Source organism: Mustela lutreola, chromosome 3 (genome assembly GCF_030435805.1).
Source record: "Mustela lutreola isolate mMusLut2 chromosome 3, mMusLut2.pri, whole genome shotgun sequence".
In the NCBI taxonomy this organism is placed as follows: domain Eukaryota; kingdom Metazoa; phylum Chordata; class Mammalia; order Carnivora; family Mustelidae; genus Mustela; species Mustela lutreola.
In genome coordinates this window covers 137,403,166-137,422,401 of record NC_081292.1, presented here as the reverse complement: position 1 = coordinate 137,422,401, position 19,236 = coordinate 137,403,166, and the positions used below count along the sequence as shown (strand labels likewise).

General features: G+C 42.0%; 1 protein-coding gene across 3 annotated transcripts in view; it reads right to left on the bottom strand.

The window, feature by feature from the left end:
• The window catches only part of TTN (titin), a 282,606-nt gene that overhangs the window by 12,340 nt on the left and 251,030 nt on the right, over window positions 1-19,236 (bottom strand). For all 3 annotated transcript variants that reach the window (XM_059166916.1, XM_059166913.1, XM_059166914.1), the window contains 25 exons: window positions 18,827-19,123; window positions 17,181-17,468; window positions 16,765-17,064; window positions 16,190-16,492; window positions 15,785-16,090; window positions 13,894-15,660; window positions 13,284-13,577; window positions 12,118-12,405; window positions 11,706-12,005; window positions 9,555-11,621; window positions 9,156-9,458; window positions 8,749-9,054; window positions 8,339-8,629; window positions 7,943-8,239; window positions 7,510-7,815; window positions 5,798-6,103; window positions 5,436-5,717; window positions 4,651-5,244; window positions 4,244-4,531; window positions 3,842-4,141; window positions 3,086-3,388; window positions 1,935-2,237; window positions 1,232-1,816; window positions 798-1,103; window positions 383-682 (listed from right to left, as the gene is read on the bottom strand). In XM_059166916.1, coding sequence (XP_059022899.1) covers window positions 383-682; window positions 798-1,103; window positions 1,232-1,816; window positions 1,935-2,237; window positions 3,086-3,388; window positions 3,842-4,141; window positions 4,244-4,531; window positions 4,651-5,244; window positions 5,436-5,717; window positions 5,798-6,103; window positions 7,510-7,815; window positions 7,943-8,239; window positions 8,339-8,629; window positions 8,749-9,054; window positions 9,156-9,458; window positions 9,555-11,621; window positions 11,706-12,005; window positions 12,118-12,405; window positions 13,284-13,577; window positions 13,894-15,660; window positions 15,785-16,090; window positions 16,190-16,492; window positions 16,765-17,064; window positions 17,181-17,468; window positions 18,827-19,123 — 11,280 coding nt within the window. The remainder of the gene's footprint in view (window positions 1-382; window positions 683-797; window positions 1,104-1,231; window positions 1,817-1,934; window positions 2,238-3,085; window positions 3,389-3,841; window positions 4,142-4,243; window positions 4,532-4,650; window positions 5,245-5,435; window positions 5,718-5,797; window positions 6,104-7,509; window positions 7,816-7,942; window positions 8,240-8,338; window positions 8,630-8,748; window positions 9,055-9,155; window positions 9,459-9,554; window positions 11,622-11,705; window positions 12,006-12,117; window positions 12,406-13,283; window positions 13,578-13,893; window positions 15,661-15,784; window positions 16,091-16,189; window positions 16,493-16,764; window positions 17,065-17,180; window positions 17,469-18,826; window positions 19,124-19,236) is intronic.

Below are 19,236 nucleotides of genomic sequence, written 5' to 3'. Positions count from 1 at the left end.
AATTTATGAATTCTCTCTATTAATCTATAGAAAGAATCTTTGCCTTACTTAGGTTTACTGAAATGGGGTACATTTGTTGACCCTTCAAGTCTTATTAGGAAGCATAAAGAAATCCCAAACCATTGCATCTGAAGAGAAATTGCTCTAAGAATGTGCTCAGGTCACTGCACCTAACATCTACTGAGGTTACATGCTTGGAATGACTTCTGTAGAACATGGCAGCTATTTCCTGTTATGTATATGCCAAAGTGAGTTCACTCTTCCCAAACACTTGCTCTCCTCCAATAAGGTTTTCTGTACATCTACTTAATATCAAGGAAGAATGAGCCTTAATACGTTGCTTAGTTTGTAGGTCAAAAGCAGAGAACTAGTGGCTACTTACATGTTAGCTTAGTCTTTACAGACATAGCAGTTCTTCGAGGTCTGCTAAGCCCGGTCTCATTCTCAGCAAAAACCCTGAATTCATATTCAGTGGCTTCCAGCAACCCCCCTATTGTGAACTGCCTGTCCTTGATGCGCTCCTTATTGCTCTTCTTCCAGGCACTGTCTCCAGACTGCCTGTATTCAACCCAGTATCCAAGGATGTCTTTGCCACCATCACATTCTGGTTTCTCCCACTGTAGAGTGACACTATCTTTGGATATTGAAAGAATCTCAAGTTCTCCAGGTTGGCTTGGCTTATCTGAAATATTTTCAAACAATCGAAAAGGGAATCAGTTTTACTGCTGACATAAAAGCGAAAGACCCAAGATGGCTTGCCTCTTTGATTTGAACCCCTTTAGAGACTCTCTCCTTACCAAAGGGATCTTTGCAAACGACTGGTTCAGAAGCAGGGCTGGTCTCGCTCAGGCCAACCTCATTCTGTGCGATGATGCGGAACTGATACTCTGCGTCAGGAACAAGCCCAGTGACTGTGTACATTGTGGTCGTTATCTGAGTCTTGTTGTGCCTGACCCACTTGTCCGTTGATGTCTCCTTGCGTTCAATGTAGTAGCCTGTGACTCGAGAACCACCGTCGTCTTTGGGCCGGGACCAAGACAGGCTGACAGAACTCTTGGTCACATCGAGTACTTCTGGAGGATTGCTTGGAGGCTCCGGAGGATCTATGGATATGAAGTAGAAAACATGGGTTGAGAGTACAGTCCCATCTCTTGTAAGCTGATGGCTTTCATCTCAAAATGAAAGAGTACTGGAAGAATTTTTACAGTGTCGTGGTTGGAAGAGTACTTACTCAGTGGTGTTTTTGGTATGACTGGTTCTTCAGATTTCAAGGGTTTGCTTATGCCAAACTGGTTTTCAGCTGAAACACGGAAATGGTATTCCACATTCTCTTTGAGGCCCTTTACCACCAGAGATGTACCTCGGACTCTGGAATCAATCGTATACCAGGCAGCTTTAGACACTTCTCGTCTCTCGAGAATATAGCCTAAGATGTCAGCACCACCATCATCGGCAGGGGGTCTCCAGCTGACCCTTACAGAGCGAGCTTGTATGTCGTCATATTCAAGTGGCCCTTCAGGAGGGTTGGGATTTCCTATCACCCTGACTTTGATGTAGACAGTCTTTTTGCCACACTTGTTTTCCAGAACCAGGTCATAAGTGCCAGAATCATCCCTGTCTGCTTCTTTGATTACAAGCTCAGTGTGTGTTTCAGAGGTTGCAATCATGGCACGTTTACTAACATCTTGTCCTTCCTTGGTCCATTTACATATTGGGAATGGTTTTCCTTTGATTGGTATGGTAAGTCTGATGACTCCACCTTGTCTCACAAAGATACCTTCTTGGTATCTTTCATCAAGTTCATAATCAGGATATTCTAGGAAAAAAGATCCAGTTACAATTAGCATTTCTTAGGCAGTGGGGTGGGATGGTAAGAAATAAATCTTAAGAAATAAATCAATTATTCACAGAAAGTAAGTGATCATATTTCTTACCAAGCATTTCAGTGACTTTGACTGTTCCTGGTACTTCAGCAGGCTCCCCAGGTCCACCAGCGTTACAAGCTAGGACACGGAATCTGTATTCAGCGCCCTGAGGTAGATGTGTTAGGGTATACTCCCGAATCTTGGTTGGGGTGGTGTTACATTTGGTCCATTCGTGTTGATCTACTTTTTGCATTTCAATCAAGTAACCTGTGACTTTAGATCCTCCTTCATCTTCTGGAACACTCCAGGCCAGGGAGACTGATGTCCTTGTTGTATCAGTAACTCTTGGGTTTTGCGGCTTCCCTGGAGGAGCTGGGGTTAAGAATAATACAATTAGGGCGCCTGGGTGGCTCAGTGGGTTAAGCCGCTGCCTTCGGCTCAGGTCATGATCTCAGGGTCCTGGGATCTAGTCCCACATCGGGCTCTCTGCTTAGCAGGGAGCCTGCTTCCTCCTCTCTCTCTCTCTCTCTGCCTGCCTCTGTGCCTACTTGTGATCTCTCTGTCAAATAAATAAATTTAAAAAAAAAGAATAAGACAATTAGATATTGTTAAAGTTGCTGCCAAGCTGAAAACCAACTGTGCCACCTAACATGCAATGAATTGTGTAAACATTAGAATACAGTTTTTTGTTAAAATTTTATTCATTTTATCAGTTAATAATACTTAAAGCTCTTGCTTTTTCCTCAGTCTTAAATGTGCTTTATTTATGATCACTACTGCCATCCTACATTTATCATCAGCTCTCAAAGTGCTTTTAGAAGTAGTAACTTATTCAAAGAACTAAGCACTGATATAGAGCATGTATTATAAGTCCCATTTTAAAGAATTGGGAATAGATTCAAGAGGGTAATACAAAAAGTTACTTGCCCAAGCTACTAGGGGCTGGAGTGGGGAGGGGATCCACAACTGAACTTTCTGAGCTGATGGAAGAATGAACTCACTCTCTCTCTCTCTCTCTCTCTCTATATATATATATATATTTTAAGAACTCTATATTTTGACTGTGGTGGTGCTTACAAACAGGACCTTTTCAGAAGTCGGCTACCACCATCATAGAGTGGTTTTTCCCAGGCCAGAGTGACAGTTGATTTGGTGACATTATAAATTTTACTATATTTAAATTATACCTCAAAAAATTGACCTATACACAATATATTTACCAATTGGATCCATGGCAACGATGGGTTTGGAAGGACGACTTGGTTTCCCAGTCCCTCTCACGTTAATGGCTGTGACACGGTGTTCATATTCTAAGCCTTCAATAAGGCCAGTGGAACGGTACCGTGTCATCGTCACTGGTACTTTATTTACACGGACCCATCGATCTGCTCTCACTTCTTTGCGCTCAATGATATATCCAGTCACTTGGGAGCCACCATCGTTTTCTGGTGGATACCAAGTCAGTGTCATGCCATCACGGGAGACATCAAATATTTGTAATGTTTCTGGAGGTCCTGGAATACCTGCAGTCAGACAGAGGTAAACACATTATGGTAATGAGAATAAAATAAAGACACACACATTTCTGTAAGTATGTCTTAGCCTTTTAAATAGCATATAAGACTTGTGACTATTTTTTCAATGTTTTTATTTTTATACTTTTCTTGAGGCTCCTCATTTTCTTTAATTTTGTAAACATTTACTAGGCATGTATTCTGTATTTTTTTCCCTCACTATAACCTAGCCAGTCCCCCCTGTCTCCCTCATTCCTTTTCTCCTTCCTCTTTTTCATTAAAACAAACAAACAAACAAACAAACAAAAAACCGCTGTTGAAAACCTCCAGGAAACTTTAGAAAGACCGTAGGGTTAATTTTGGGACCTCTTTTTCCTTAGTACATAGTAAAAACAAATTCCCTTCTGTCAACTTTCAGAATCAGGTGGGGAGAATGGTAGTCTTAAGGGTCCAAGCACTTACTGATGCTGCTGCGACATTCTATGACCTCAGACTGCAAGTAAGAGCCAATCCCGAAGCGGTTCGTTGCAGCCACACGGAACACATACTCATTGCCTTCAGTGAGTCTGGTAAACTTAAATGTCTGTCTAGTCACGGATTCAGACACTGGCAGCCATCCTGGACGATGGGCATCACGCTGTTCGACCACATAACCGCTCAATGGAGCGCCACCATCCAATTTGGGTGGTTCCCAGGAAATGGTAATTGAAGTAGCATCAATTTCATCAATCTTAATAGGCCCAGTTGGAGGACCAGGCTTATCTATGAAAGAGAAAGAAATCCGGAAAATTAATTTTCACTTCAAATCACAATTGGGTGACTGAACATCAACAACTCACATGTGTCTTTGTCACACATCCTTACCAAGAATGATAACTTTAATGGTCTCTGAAGTAGTTCCAGTGACATTCTTCAGTTCAAGTGTATATTCTCCAGTATCTCTGATGGTGGTTTCACGGATGGTTAATTTGGCTACTTTACTATGAGTTTCAACCGTGACACGCTCTGATTCTCTTAGTTTCGAACCAGCAAAGAACCAGGAAGCAGCAGGAGGTGGGCGACCAGCGATTGGTATCACGAGCTCCACTGGTCTGCCGGCTGGGACATGAACGGTCTTTTGAGGCATTGTAGAAAGATCGATTGTTGGCAACACTAGGAGAAAGAGAATAGGCCTTAATTTTTAAGCATTATTTCTAAGGACAAAGTATCATGAATTCTGAATGTTTTCTTTACATCACTGTTATGGTTGTTTTTGTTGATTTGGTACATACCTCTGAGGTCTTGTACAGTCACGGCCGTGACGATCTCTCTTGGTTCTGACACGCCTTTCTCATTTTGTGCCCTTACTCTAAATAGATACTGTTCACCTTCGTTTAAGGAAATAACAGTGTGCTCTAGGACTGTGGGTTTTAAGGTGACGACCTTCATCCACCTCTCGGTGCCAGCTTTGCAGGCCTCAAGGACATATCCTGTGAGTCGGCTACCACCATCGTAGAGTGGTTTTTCCCAGGCCAGAGTGACAGTTGATTTGGTGACATCGACCACTTCTAGCTTTGTAGGCACCAGAGGTACTTCTGAGACCAGAACTGCATCAGATGTTTCACATGGTTCCCCTATGCCATAAATATTTTCCGGCAACACTCGGAAATAGTACATAGTTCCTTCTACAAGTCCGGAAATTCGGTAAAGTGTCTTGCTGCATTTGGTAGTTACTGTTTTGAATGCTCTCATGGCAGCTTCACGTTTCTCAATAATGTAATTGTTGACAGGAGCTCCACCATCAATTGTGGGAATTTCCCAGGTAATGGTTACAGAATCTCTTGATACTTCTTTAACTCTCACTGAAGGACAGGGACCAGGAGTATCTAAAAAAGTAGAATGTAAGATTCAAACTTATTTGCTGATTGGTTGGTAGATCTGTTTTGTGTTTTTCAGGAACACGTATTCAACATGGTTTCTCTCTAGAGAGGTGATCAATCTTAGGTCAAAGGTTTTTTTTTTTTTTTTTTTTAAGAAATCTACTTAGAGTGTAGTCAATTTTAAGACAAATACTTACCATATACTTTAACAAGGACTGTTGCTGATTTCTTGCCAGATTGATTTTCGGCTTCAATAGTGTATTTTCCAGCATCGTACCGGTTAACTTTGTCCACAATAAGTAAAGAGTAGCTGTCAGTGGTGTCAATAATGCCCCGGTTTGCAAGGTCAATGCCCTTCTTGCTCCATGTGATGACAGGAGGTGGTCTTCCAGATACAGACACCATCAGGCGCAATGAGGCCCCAGCTCTGATGGTCACAGTCTTCTTTAAATCATCGGCAAGCTCTAGGTCTGGTATTTCTGGAAAGCAAATGTCAAAACTTAATTTATGAATAGGTGCAATGAGAAAAAATTCACCTAAAAGCTTTTATTATAAATACCTAGTCTTTCCACGGGCTCAATTTCAGCAGTTGATTCGCTGTATTCACTCATACCCTTCGCATTCACAGCAGCAACCCTGAAGGAGTATTTCTGGCCCATTTTAAGCTCTGGCACAGTGAATTCAGTATTTCTTATTGTGGCATTGGTATGCACTCGGTACCAGTGATCAGTGTCTTTCTCTTGCATTTCAAGAACGTATCCTATGATGTCAATGCCACCATCATACATGGGCTTGGTCCATGCCAAACTAATGCTGGTCTTGGTGGTATCCACAACTCTTGGAGCAGAAGGTGGTCCAGGGGTATCTATGGAATTTAAAAAGGGCGAGTTCACATATTATACAAATAAGGAAGGTTTGAGGGTTTATATTTTTGGTTTTCAAGACTCACAAAGGCATTATTACTCTCCCCGCCCCGCCACCAGTATTTCAAAAGGTCTTTTAATAAGGTTTATAAGGAAAAAAAAAAACTCTGTGATTTATTAAAGTCAATATTTTAAAAGGTCTTTCTATAGTGTAGTAAAGGATTAAAATTTTTTTTTTTTTTTTTTTTTTTTTTTTTTTTTTTTTAAGATTTTATTTATTTATTTGTTCAGAGAGTGAGCGAGAGCAAGCACAGGCAGACAGAGTGGAAGGCAGAGTCAGAGGGAGAAGCAGGCTCCCTGCGGAGCAAGGAGCCCGATGTGGGACTCGATCCCAGGACGCCGGGATCATGACCTGAGCTGAAGGCAGCTGCTTAACCAACTGAGCCACCCAGGCGTCCCAGGATTAAAATTTTTTAAAAAAGGATTCATTAAGTTGTATCCTTACTGGCCATAAGAAATACAAGTCACTTTATGATCTCTGCATCTTAACCCACAAGTATGTGGTCACCTTCCCTTTCTTCTGATTCTCCCACCCCCAGAAGAGTAAGGCATTTTTTTTTTTGTCCACACTCACCAAGATAATCTGTATAACTGGGCTCTTCTGATTTTATAGGACAGCGCTGAATGCTATATCATTATTATTCATATATCAACATCATTAATATTTTATTTAAAAATTACATTTCCTTAGGAAAGGTAAGTGGTTTCTTCCTGCTACTTTGGCTAGATATGTTGGATTCTTCTAGCTCCGCTCATTGCTTAAAAATACCTGTTCTCAGGCACTATCCCTTAGTCACTCAGCTCCCACAGGGTTAGTATCACTTGTCACCTCTGTGTTTCTACTGAGTATGCAAAGTGGTTTCCTCTTCTTCCACTATTCAGTCACAGTGGTTTATTCTTTTTAGTCAGGCTCAAACTCTGTACAAGGATTTGCCACTTATTTTTGAAGCTCTTGTGACAATTTTGTTAGGCACTTGTTAGAATACTAACCTTTATGCTCTTCTTAAACAAGACATCTTTTTTCTTTTTAGTAATTATTATCACATGCCACATTTTTCCCATTCTTAGGAATATTCACAAAATATATCTCTTTCATATTGGTAGTAAAATAATTTATTTTTTCATAGACTGGAAAATACTGTGATAATTTTTAGCGATGTAACTGCCAACTTATCAACAGAAGTAGTGGTTAAAATGTTCTGGCCTAGCTATATTTAAGATCCCTCTAATAAGCATATGCTTTTCTAGATCATTCATAAATTCTAGAGGTTCTTGAAAATGGTATATTGGAAAATTTGTAACATGGTTTTAATGGGCATTAGGTTTGTGTCTGATTCTTAGAACTCACATGATGGTTCTCGGCATGAGATAAAGTTGGAAGCTTCGCTGGGTTCACTGTTACCAGCAGCGTTCACGGCGGTGACCCGGAACTGGTAATCACAACCTTCCATGAGGCCAGTCACCTTCAGCCTGGTATCATATACCACGTAGTCTTTGTTGACACGTGTCCAGCGCAGGCTCTTTTTCTCACGTTTGTCTACTAGATAGTTGTTGATCTCATTACCACCATCAGATTCAGGTTTTGTCCACTGGATGATGATATGCTCTTTGCCGGCCCCAACTTCTTCGGGTATGCCCGGTTGTGATGGAATAGCTGTTTATATTTTTATGAAAGTGAGGATGGTCAGAATTATACAAAATCACTATTGATAGGATAGTCCCCCTTGCCCCCAATCCCATTATATTTAACTACCAAGTTGTTGCAGAGTGTTAATACTCACTGAATGAGTTTCTGGCTACAATTGGCTCTGATTCAATAGGCACACCAGGGCCATATTTGTTCACTGCCCGCACTCGGAATATGTATTCATTGTTCTTGATGAGTCTGGTAACAACGTGGGACAGGGTTGGGCATTCGCCTTCAATGATCACCCAGTTGAGCCTGCTAGTCTCTCGTCTTTCCACGATGTAGTGAGTTATTTCTGCCCCTCCATCTTCCTGAGGAAGGCTCCAGGCTAAAGTGCACTTTTCCTCTGTCACTCTGCTGACAGTGAGCTTTCCACATGGGCCAGGGGAATCTGAAACAGGTGTGAATGGTAAGCAGTGATTCAGATGTTTTTTTTTCTACCCACACATGAAAATGCTGTACAAACTAAAAGAACATCTGACAGGCTTACCAAGAACTTTGACCAGGACAGACACAGCCTTGGTCCCACTGGCATTCTTCACTGTTAATGTGTATTTTCCGCTGTCACTTCTGTCACAGAACTTGATCACAGCAGTTGCACGCTTGCCTGTATACTGCAAAGAGACCTTTTCACAGAGATCTAGTTCCTTGTCCCCTTTGGTCCAGATAATTTTGGGTTCAGGTTTGCCACCAACTGCAGCATCGAGGACGAGATCCGAGCCTGCTCTGATGGTAACCAGGTCACCCTGTAATCTGGCATCCAGTTCAGCTTTGGGTGGAGCTATCATAGACAGAATGGATATGAATAAATATAGGACCGTTTATTTTCACAAAAATTGTGATCATTTAAAAGGAGTACATTGATTATTATTTTATTATTATTATTATTATTATTATTACCATATTCATCTCTGCAAGTGACAGGGCCTGTGGATTCTGATCCTTTGCTAATTACTCCTGCTGCATTCTTAGCCAACACACGGAATTCATAAGTGTCTCCTTCACTGAGAGCAGTCACAGTGAAGAAATTGTCGGATACGATGGTATAGTTGCATTTTAGCCAGCGGCCATCTCCAACCTCACTGATGGGCTTACGCTCTACGATGTAGCCCACCACCTTGCTGCCACCATCATAAACCGGGGCAGACCAAATCAGTGACACTGTTGATCTTGTGACATCTGTCACCTCTGGTCTTCCTGGTGCATCTGGAAGGGATGCGAAAGTCAAGTTAAAAAAAAATACAACTCTGAATTCTAGTGTCGATGATGATGATAAACTAATGTACCCATTCAATTTTGATACATACCAACTGGGTTTTGAGCCATCATAGGTCTTGAAGCTTCACTGGCTTTGCTAACACCTGCAGCATTGAGTGCATATGTTCTGAACTGGTATTCAAGTCCTTCTACCAAACCACTCACTTTGTAGTTGCACTCTAAGCATGGCACTTTGTTTTCTTTCACCCAAAGAATGGTGTTCCGTTCTTTCTTCTCAACCCAGTAGCCAATGATTTTACTGCCACCATCATGGTAAGGTTCTTCCCAACGAATGGACATGGCATTGGCAGACACGTGGTAGACTTCAGGTCTGGTAGGAGCACTTGGCGGGACTAAATACAAACAAAGGCATCAAATATGAATACAATTTTATAAAATTCAGGGGAAATACTTAATAATGAAGTTTGAAATATTTTTATTTTTCTCACCGAATGGATGCTCTGCAATTACTGGTGCTGATTCTAGAGGCTTGCTGACACCAAATCTGTTCTCTGAACTGACCCGGAAAGAATATTCCATGTATTTTGTGAGATGAGTGACTTTAATCTGAGTGCGCTTGACGCTGGAATTGACAAGCTGCCAAGCTGTTGTACCCGATTCACGCTTTTCAACTATGTAATTGGTAATGTCAGTGCCTCCATCATCTTTAGGTTCAGCCCATGACAGGACACACGATTCAGCCGAGACAGATGAGACCTCAATGGGGCCAGTTACTGGGCCTGGCCTTCCAATGACCACAACTGTGATGGTAAATGTTTTAACACCAGCTGTATTTTCCAGGGTCAAGAAGTATCTTCCAGAGTCACCTCTCATGCTATCCTTCACAGACAGGGTGGTTCTGTCTTTTGTTGTTGTGATACTCACTCGATCTGTCTCCTTAAGTCTCATTTCTTCAAGCTTCCATGTTACTTTGGGAGCAGGACGACCAGTGATTGGGACATCAATGGTAAATGTGCTTCCTGCTTTGCAAGTTATGAGCTGATTAGTAATTCCAGTGAGATCAGCAGTGGGCTCAATTTGAGGCTCCTTGATGATGACGGAGGAGAAGGCTTCCCTGGGTTCGCTGTAGCCAGCATCATTCTTAGCCTTCACACGGAATTCATATTCAGTGTTCTCAACCAGGCGCTCCACTGTGAAAGTCATCTGTTTGGTGCGACCAGCCTCCACCCAGAAGTCAGATCCCTTTTGTCTCATTTCGAGAAGGTAGCCAGTGATCCGGCTGCCTCCATCATGGTCGGGTTTAAGCCATGCTAAGACTGCCGACGATTTGCTCGTGTCAATGATGTCAAGTCTCTTAGGTGGAGCGGGCTGTTCTGTGGCTACGATCGGTTCTGCCATTTCATAGGGTTCACCCACACCGTACTCATTTTCAGCAGAAACACGAAAATAGTATGGAACGCCTTCTGCCAGGTCACTGACCTTGAGGATCTGACGAGTGCATTTTTCACTGATAGCCTGCCAGCTACGACGACTTGCTTCTCGTTTTTCTACCACATAATGATGGATTCGGGCACCCCCATCAAGGATAGGAGCATCCCACATCAGTGTAACAGATCCACGGGTCACATCCTTGAAAGTGATTGGGCCAGGTGGGCCTGGAGTGTCTAGCACCTTTACAGTGAATGTGATTGACTTACTACCACTGTTGTTTTCTACGGTAAGGGTGTATTTCCCTGCATCATTTCTGTTGCAGTTTTCCACAGTGAGGGTGCTGAAGGAGTCTGTTGTGTGGATGTCAGCCCGAATGCTCAGGTTGGAGTCAGACTTGGTCCACACAGCCGTAGGAGTCGGTCTACCCTGGTAGGCAATGAAGAGGCGGATACTGGCCCCAGCTCTAACAATATGGGTCTGCTTGAAGTTTGCATCAATGTCTAACTCAGGAGCTGCTAATCGGTCAACTGCTTTAATTGCGCCGGTCACTTCGCAGCTCTCTCCTTTTCCGGCACCGTTGATAGCACTAACCCGGAATTTGTATTCTTCACCTGCTTGCAGGTCAGTGACTGTGTATCTCATTTTCACACACGCCTCTGCATTTACCTTTTGCCAGTCTCCTAAGTCAGCTTTGCACATTTCAATGATATATCCAATTATTTCCATGCCGCCATCAAACACTGGCTTAGACCATTCTAAGCTCACGGTTGTCTTGGACGTGTCGGTCACCTTGACCACAGTGGGAGCACTTGGTGGGCTGACCGGCTCTCGACATTTGATTAGTCTTGAGATACCACTTGCAGGTCCCACTCCTGCTGCATTTTCAGCCATGACGTGGAATTCATACTCATTGCCCTCTATCAGACCAGTGACTTTGAATCTCGTCTCAGAGACTGGTCGTTTGCTGATCACTTTTACCCATCGTGTGCTTTTCTTTTCTCTCCTTTCAAGGATGTATTGTTGAATTTCGTTGCCACCATCTGATTCTGGCCTCGCCCATGTCAGGGTAATGCTATTGCCGGTTACATTACTAGGTTCTGGAGTGCCGGGGGCATCAGGAACAGCTGTAAAATTAAGACAAATTAGACATGTGGATTGGAAGTTAATCTTACGACATGGTACCCCTTAGAAAAACAACAGATACTTACTGTATTGTATTTGAGCAACTACTGGGTCAGAATCAAGCGGCCTCCCAATACCAAACTTGTTAACTGCAGAAACACGGAATTGGTATTCATTGCCATTTATTAGTTTGGTGGCAGTATAGCTGTGGGCCTGGCAGTTATCTTCAATTAGTGCCCAAGAAAGTCTGCTGGTTTCCCGTTTCTCAATGATGTAGTGAGTGACGGGAGCACAGCCGTCATTGACAGGAGCATCCCACCACAGGGTCACCTTCTCGCCAGTGATATTGGTGAATCTTATTGGCCCAACTACTTTTCCTGGTGTGTCTGTAAGAAAAGGTTCCAGAGTTAATTTTTCCTTGCCCCTTAAAGTACAATCAGGCATGTCTCTAACCCAAGTCCTATAAATTATAAGATTAAGAAGTTGTTTCACAAGTACCTTGTACTTTCACCGTAATTTCTGCTTTTGAGGAGCCAGATGCATTTTTGGCTTCCACACAATATACACCACGATGGTCCCGGGTAGCATCTCTAACAAAAAGGCTGGTGGATCCTAGGACATCAGTTATTTCCATATTCATCTTCTTTTCAATTTCTACTCCATCTTTGAACCAAGTTACTCGAGGTACTGGCCGTCCCTGCACCAAAGCTTTAATTCTGAGGCTCTCTCCAGACTTAATAATGAGACCATCAAAGTACTCAGGGCCAAACTCTACAGTTGGTGGAACTATAAAAGATATAGAAATAATATGCGTTAGTTTGGCTAGATAAAAACGTAAGCATGTTTTTCATTAGCACCATATCCTAAAGCCTGGAATGGTAATGTATATCCTGTGTTACCAAAGCTTGTTGTGAAAGCAGGATTGAGAATTGAGAATCGAGATTATGGGGCAGGACATCTGCATGCTACGAAGTCATCCCCTTTTTATGTCTATCGTGTTATTAATCTTGCATTGCCATTTGTAATTAGAAGATATTTATAGATCATTTACTTCCTAATGCTGCTGTATATTCAAACAAGTTCTTGTAGGAGGTCATCAGCTGCACTCAAGCAAGGGGAGGACTGTACCACAGGGGTGTGCTGTATTTTAGTAACTTCAGAAAAGCTGGACAGTTATTCTTGAGAGTGTTTTTATTATAAAGGACTGGAATTACAAAACTCAAAACTCCTTCCCATTTGCATGCTATTTATATGGCAACAGAGTGAAACAATAACCATGCTAAAAAGAATCAATGCTAATTAGTTAATTTTTTTCCTTCTTTTTATTTGAAAGGTAGAAAATCTAATTCATCCACATAGCAGTCCTGGGAAATCTATATGAAATGGTGTTCTTGTTCCCCTGTTATAGACCGGGGCCAAAGGTATCTTTAAAAAACGTGACTGCGCTTGGGACGCCTGGGTGGCTCAGTGGGTTCAAGCCTCTGCCTTCAGCTCAGGTCATGATCTCAGGGTCCTGGGATTGAGTCCCATATCGGGCTCTCTGCTCTGTGGGGAGCCTGCCTCCTTTCTCTCTGTCTGCCTCACTGTCTACTTGTGATCTCTGTCAAAAAAAAAAAAAAGTGACTGCTCTTAAGCGTGTTTGGCGATCAGTTGGAAATGCTCACCATTTTCGTCTCTTGTCATGATAATGCCAGAAGACTGTGAAGGCGGACTTATGGTACCGACGGCATTTCTTGCAATTATTCTGAACTCGTATCGGTCCCCAGGACTAAGTCCTGTGACTGTGTACTGACATTCACTGACGTCAGTAAAGTTGCATCTGACCCAGCGATCGCTCCCTTGCCGTTTCTCAATGCTGTAGGCCACAATCTTACTGCCCCCGTCACGCAGGGGTGGGTTCCATTTAAGTGTGATGGTTTCCCGGGTGACATCAATGTAGTCAGGAGTGCCAGGAGGGTCTGAAAAAGTATGGAAATTAACTCTATCATTTCTGTAATCCATTTTTATCATCAATTCATTCACAGTGGAAGAAAAAAATAAATAAATCCCCCAAGCTAATTTTAATTTCATATTTTTTTTTTGTAGCTAAGCTTTAAAAAGAACTTGAAAGAATTAGACTGACTTAAAATCATTCCCTTTGCTTTACTCAACTAGCTCTCGAGAGTGGACAGAAGATAGGTGAGGAGCAGATAAGTGGAAGAAAAGCAGTGTATGTTTGTAGTAGGATATTCAGTTGCTGAATTAGATATATTCCAGAAATATTCAGTTACTTACCTACTGGAGAAACAGCTAAAGTAAATTTGCTTGGGTCACTGGGCGAGCTTAGGCCAGCAGAATTTTCAGCATATACACGGAACTGGTAATCTAGGCCTTCTATGAGTCCCGTAACTCTATATTCTCTTCCAGATATTGGTGATGTATTAACTCTTTGCCAGAGGATGCTATTTCTTTCTTTCTTTTCAACATGGAATCCAGTAACTTCTGAACCACCATCATAAACTGGAGCGTCCCAAGTTAGTGACATGCCATCAGAAGTCACGTTGTATACAACTGGCTTTCCTGGGGGGCCAGGAATCCTGAACTGGTGTTTTGCCACAATAATGTTTGAGACAAGTGGCTCGCTGACTCCGTATCTATTTTCCGCCCTAACCCTAAACTGGTATTCAGCATCTTTGACCAGATTAGGAACTTTGAAAGTTGTCCGGGCAACACTTGAACACACCATCTTCCAATTAGTTTGTGAAGTTTCCCGCTTCTCAATGCTGTAACAGGTAATTTCTCCTCCTCCGTCATCTTCAGGCACATCCCAGGACATGATGACACTGTCAGCCTTGATTTCATCAAATCGAATGGGCCCTTTGGGCTTGGACGGTGGGCCAAGTGTGATGATTGTAATGGGATAGGCATTTCTACAGACAGCATTATCGAGAATAAGGGTGTATTTCCCTCCGTTTTCTTTCTTGACGTTCTTAATACTCAAAGTAATTTTGTTTTCGGTTTTACTGAAACGAACATGCTCGGTTTCTTTCAGTGGCAAACCATCTTTCAGCCAACTGATAGATGGTTTGGGTTTTCCTTTATAAGGCAATTCGAGGTGTACATTATGCCCAATTCTCACAGCGATCTGTGCCCCAGGGATATCTGACAGGTCAACTTCAGGTGTAATCACAAGTTCTTTCACTGTAATTGGCCCAATAGTAACAGCATCACTGAGTCCTTTCTCATTTTTGGCAGATACTCTGAATTCCAGGACTGACTGTTCCTTAAGTTGGGTAACTTCAATTTCACAGGTCTTACTTGTGCCGGCATGTGACCATGTTTGTTCACCTTTCCCTTTCCTTTCCACAACATATTCTGTGATGATGCTACCACCATCAAAGTCAGGCTTGGTCCAGCTCAGGGTGACAGATGTCTTTGTCGAGTCTTTCACGGAAAGATCACGGATAGGAGCTGGGACTTCAGCAGCCTTCACTGGCTCAGTAGTTTCACAGGGCTCCCCAACTCCAATTTCATTTTCTGCAAGAACTCTGAAGAAGAATGGAGTTTTCTCTGACAAATCTGTTATCTTAAAGGTTGTACTGGTACATTTGTGTGACACTGAAGACCATGTTCTCTTGGTGGCATCCCTCTTTTCAATGACATAATTGATTATGGGAGATCCTCCGTCAATGAGAGGAGGATCCCAGAACAGAGTGACTGTGCCTCGAGAAACATGTTTCACCTGTAGTTTCTGGCAGGCAGCTGGTGTATCCAGCACTTTAACACTCACAGTGGAAGACTTTGCTTGACCAACGCCATTTTCTATTGTGAGAATATATTTCCCTGTATCATTGCGAGTGACTTGAGGAATGATGAGTAATGAAGATGAATCAGTGTTCTGAATGTTGTATCTGGCATCACTGCCAAGATTCTTCTCATCTTTTCTCCATGTGACAGTAGGTGGAGGTCTGCCTTTGAAGGGAATCAACACTTGTACGTATTCACCAGCTTTAGCTATAACAGAGGTTCTGAGAGCCACATCTAGGTCAATCTCTGGTTCCTCTGTAGACGTAAAATGGACATAAATTTTGAATTTTAAAGCAAGAAAATGAATGATTTCCTAGACGCACTCTCATTAAAAAAAACACACACACACACACACACAACAATACGAGTAGGTACATACCAAGTATATCTTTAGCTTGCACAGGTTCAGTCATTTCTATAGGTTCTCCTTGTCCAGCACAGTTTACAGCAGATACCTGGAAGTAGTAGTTGACTCCAGGTGTCAGGTTCGATACCACATATTCTGTGGTTCTGACTTCTCCCTTGGTAGAGACAATAGTCCATTCCTCTTCCTCTCCTTGTCTCATCGCAACAATGTATCCAGTAACAGCACTGCCTCCATCATAGACGGGTTTACTCCAGCCAAGAGTGATAGAGGATTTGGTTGAATCTGCGACTCTTATCTTAGCTGGTGGGCCTGGAGGGTCTGGAATGACCAGAATTACACTCAGTGATTACATGGTCATGTACAATTTAGGGACATGAAGGAGACATAGGTGAAGATGCTGCATTGATGAGCACTTACCGATTGGATCGGCAGCTTTGTAGAAGTCAGATGGTTCAGAAAATGGACCCTGACCAGCAGCATTTACAGCACAAACTCGGTATTGGTAGTCACTGTTTTCCGTTAGTCCGGTCACTTTCTCTCTGGTGTCACGGATAGTCTCCTTTAAGACTTTAAACCATGCTAGACTCTTCTTGTCTCTTTTCTCAAGGAAATAGCCGCTTACTTCACTGCCACCATCTGCAACTGGCCTGCTCCAGACAACAGTCATTGAATTCTTGGTAATCTTGGTTACCTCTGGTATGCCTGGAGGCCCAGGAGTAACTATTTAGAAAGAAAAAGGAAAAAATGAGTTTGAAGGATTGACATCACTGATAAATTCTACCTTTCAATCTTCAAATCCTATGCAAGAGTATAGTGTAGTAGTTGCACTGACTATCCTTTCCCTTGTGACAAAGATGACAGTGAGGGGAGATGTGAGACAAAAGAAAACATTCTAAGAAAATCATTCTGAGAAAACATACAAGTTAGCAGAGTAATTCATTTGAAAAATTTCAAACATTCGATTTCAGTTTGCTGATGAACTCATGTCTCACCAAAGGCATTCTTTGCTACCACGGGGTCAGATTCCAGTGGATCCCCAATTCCATATTTGTTTACGGCTCGAACCCGGAAGATGTATTCATTTCCTTTGATAATTTTGGTGGTGGTTATGATGCACTCTTCCAAATTTTCAGACACCATAGACCACACTACGCGGCTTGTCTCACGTTTTTCCACGATGTAGTGAGTGATTTTTGCACCACCATCATCCACTGGAGGGCGCCAGAGAAGGGTTATTTTTTCAGCAGTGACCGTCTTAAATTCAATGGGACCACCTGGAGGTCCTGGTTTGTCTGTGAATGAAAGAATAAAACAATATGTCAGTCAGTACTTTAAAAAAAACTACTAATTTAAAATTGCTAAGTTCTAGGCAACCAAAATATGACATTGGCCTATCAGCAGCACCTACCAAGGATCTGTACTCTGATGGTGGCCGAGGCTGAGCCCATGGCATTCCTTAGTTTTAGTTCATAGCTTCCACTATTCAGGCGACTTGCATCTTTGATGAGTATAGATGCAAGGTCGGTGGTATTTTCGACACACACCAGTGCATTGGTTTGTAATTCTTTATCATCTTTATACCACTCAATTGTAGGCTCAGGTTTGCCAGAAATGCCAGCTCTGAGCTTTACTGATGTACCTGCTCTGTATTTCACAACCTCTGTATATTCTAGAGGCAAATCAATTACAGGTCCACCTGTGGGAAAAACAGATGAGAAATATTTAAAAGATCATAAGGATGGAAAAAAATATTGCAACATCAAAGCAAGGTCATTGGCTTTTACTAAGTAATATCTAAGTATATAATAGTTCTAATTTTATATATTTATTATTTTAAACATTTAAATTTTGGAAGCCAGGCTTCTATCCAGATGGGAAATATAGGTTGTGAGGAAGCTCTGTCCTTCGGTGACACTGTAGTAATCACACAGGCACTTCAGTGCCTTTGAAATGTATTTTAAAGTCTATCAGGTGTTTAATTTCTGGGACAGAATGGGATACGGTAGTGAGAACATCCTCGAAGAAGCTGCATTATACATTTTGTCTCATCCTAGGTTCTCCTTTCTTTTCCTCGGACTATCTCCTATTCTAGTTTTCCCTTTGCAGTTCACTGACATCCAACTTTGGGTCGTTCAAGTCGAACTCTTGAAGTCTGAATTCTTTACTCACAGAGCTCTATATGTCACTGGACAGATTTTCTGCCAGGCTGCTTAGAACTTTTGAGAAACAGAACTAAATTTGACTTGTTTCACAGTCTCACAACAGTGTCCACAAAGCCTGATTCATAAAGAGCAGCCCTGCGATTCTGAGCATGAGAACAGGAGCGGATACTTCTGCCTGGACACCAGAGAGATTCCTTGAACACAGGGAACTTTTAGACAAGGTATCACAGGATACCTAAGCCTCAAGAAATTTTAATTTTGAAACTGCTGTGAAGTTGAATGTGTTCCTGTTTTCCAGAATGGCCAAGTATGGTTTTTTTGGAATGACAACAACATAGAGTCCTGGAGTCTCTTTGAATTCCCACTCTACACTAATGAGCTTCTCCATGTTAGGGAAGTTACATAAGTGCTCTGAACCTCAGTTCCTGTTCTGTAGAATGGGCCAATGTTAGGGTTGTTAAAATTAAGGGAGAGAATTCATGAAAAATACCCAGCAAATTTTAGCTACTGCTAATACTATTATTGTTAACGCCTCTGTTTAGTTTTTTACTTATTTAAGGGTAATATTTTCTGTGCATTCAACCATGGTTTTAATTATTGACTATGATAGTTTAAAATAGAAAAGGGAAAGTAGCAGCTCATACCAAGCATTTAACAAGTTGAATTTGGAAGGGACTTTAGATATCCTGTTGTCCAAATCTCACATTTCACAGTTAAAAGAGCAGGAGATACTAAGGAATTCTCCTGAGACTCCCAGCTGTTGTACATACTTTCTTCTAAATATCTAATTAAGGTGCATAGTAAAAGATATTCTATAGATCAGGACTAGAAAAAGTATGGACAAACATTGAGTTAAATTGCTTTTGGGATTCAAAGTTCTAAAAATGCTTACCATAAGAATCAATGCACGTAATGGGGCCTACAACCTCAGATGGATTGCTGACTGAACCAACGGCATTCCTTGCAAAGACACGGAATTCATACTGGGAATTCTGTGTCAAGCCAGAAACGACAAATTGAGTCTCGATAACATTGGTGAAGCTGGCCTTGGTCCATCGGCCATCTGGGAGGTCTCGTCTCTCAACAATGTAGCCTGTTATCTTGCTTCCTCCATCAAAAGCTGGTTGTTGCCATGAGAGGCTGACAGAGTTCTTTGAAATATCGGTGATACGGACATTTCTTGGAGGCTCTGTGGTAAGAAGAGAAGGCAAGTCAGTGGAACTTGCGTCAACATTATTTTGCTTTGCAGAAATAAGAGTTGCATTTTTAAGTAGTCTGAATCCTCCTCCCCATGAAAAATAC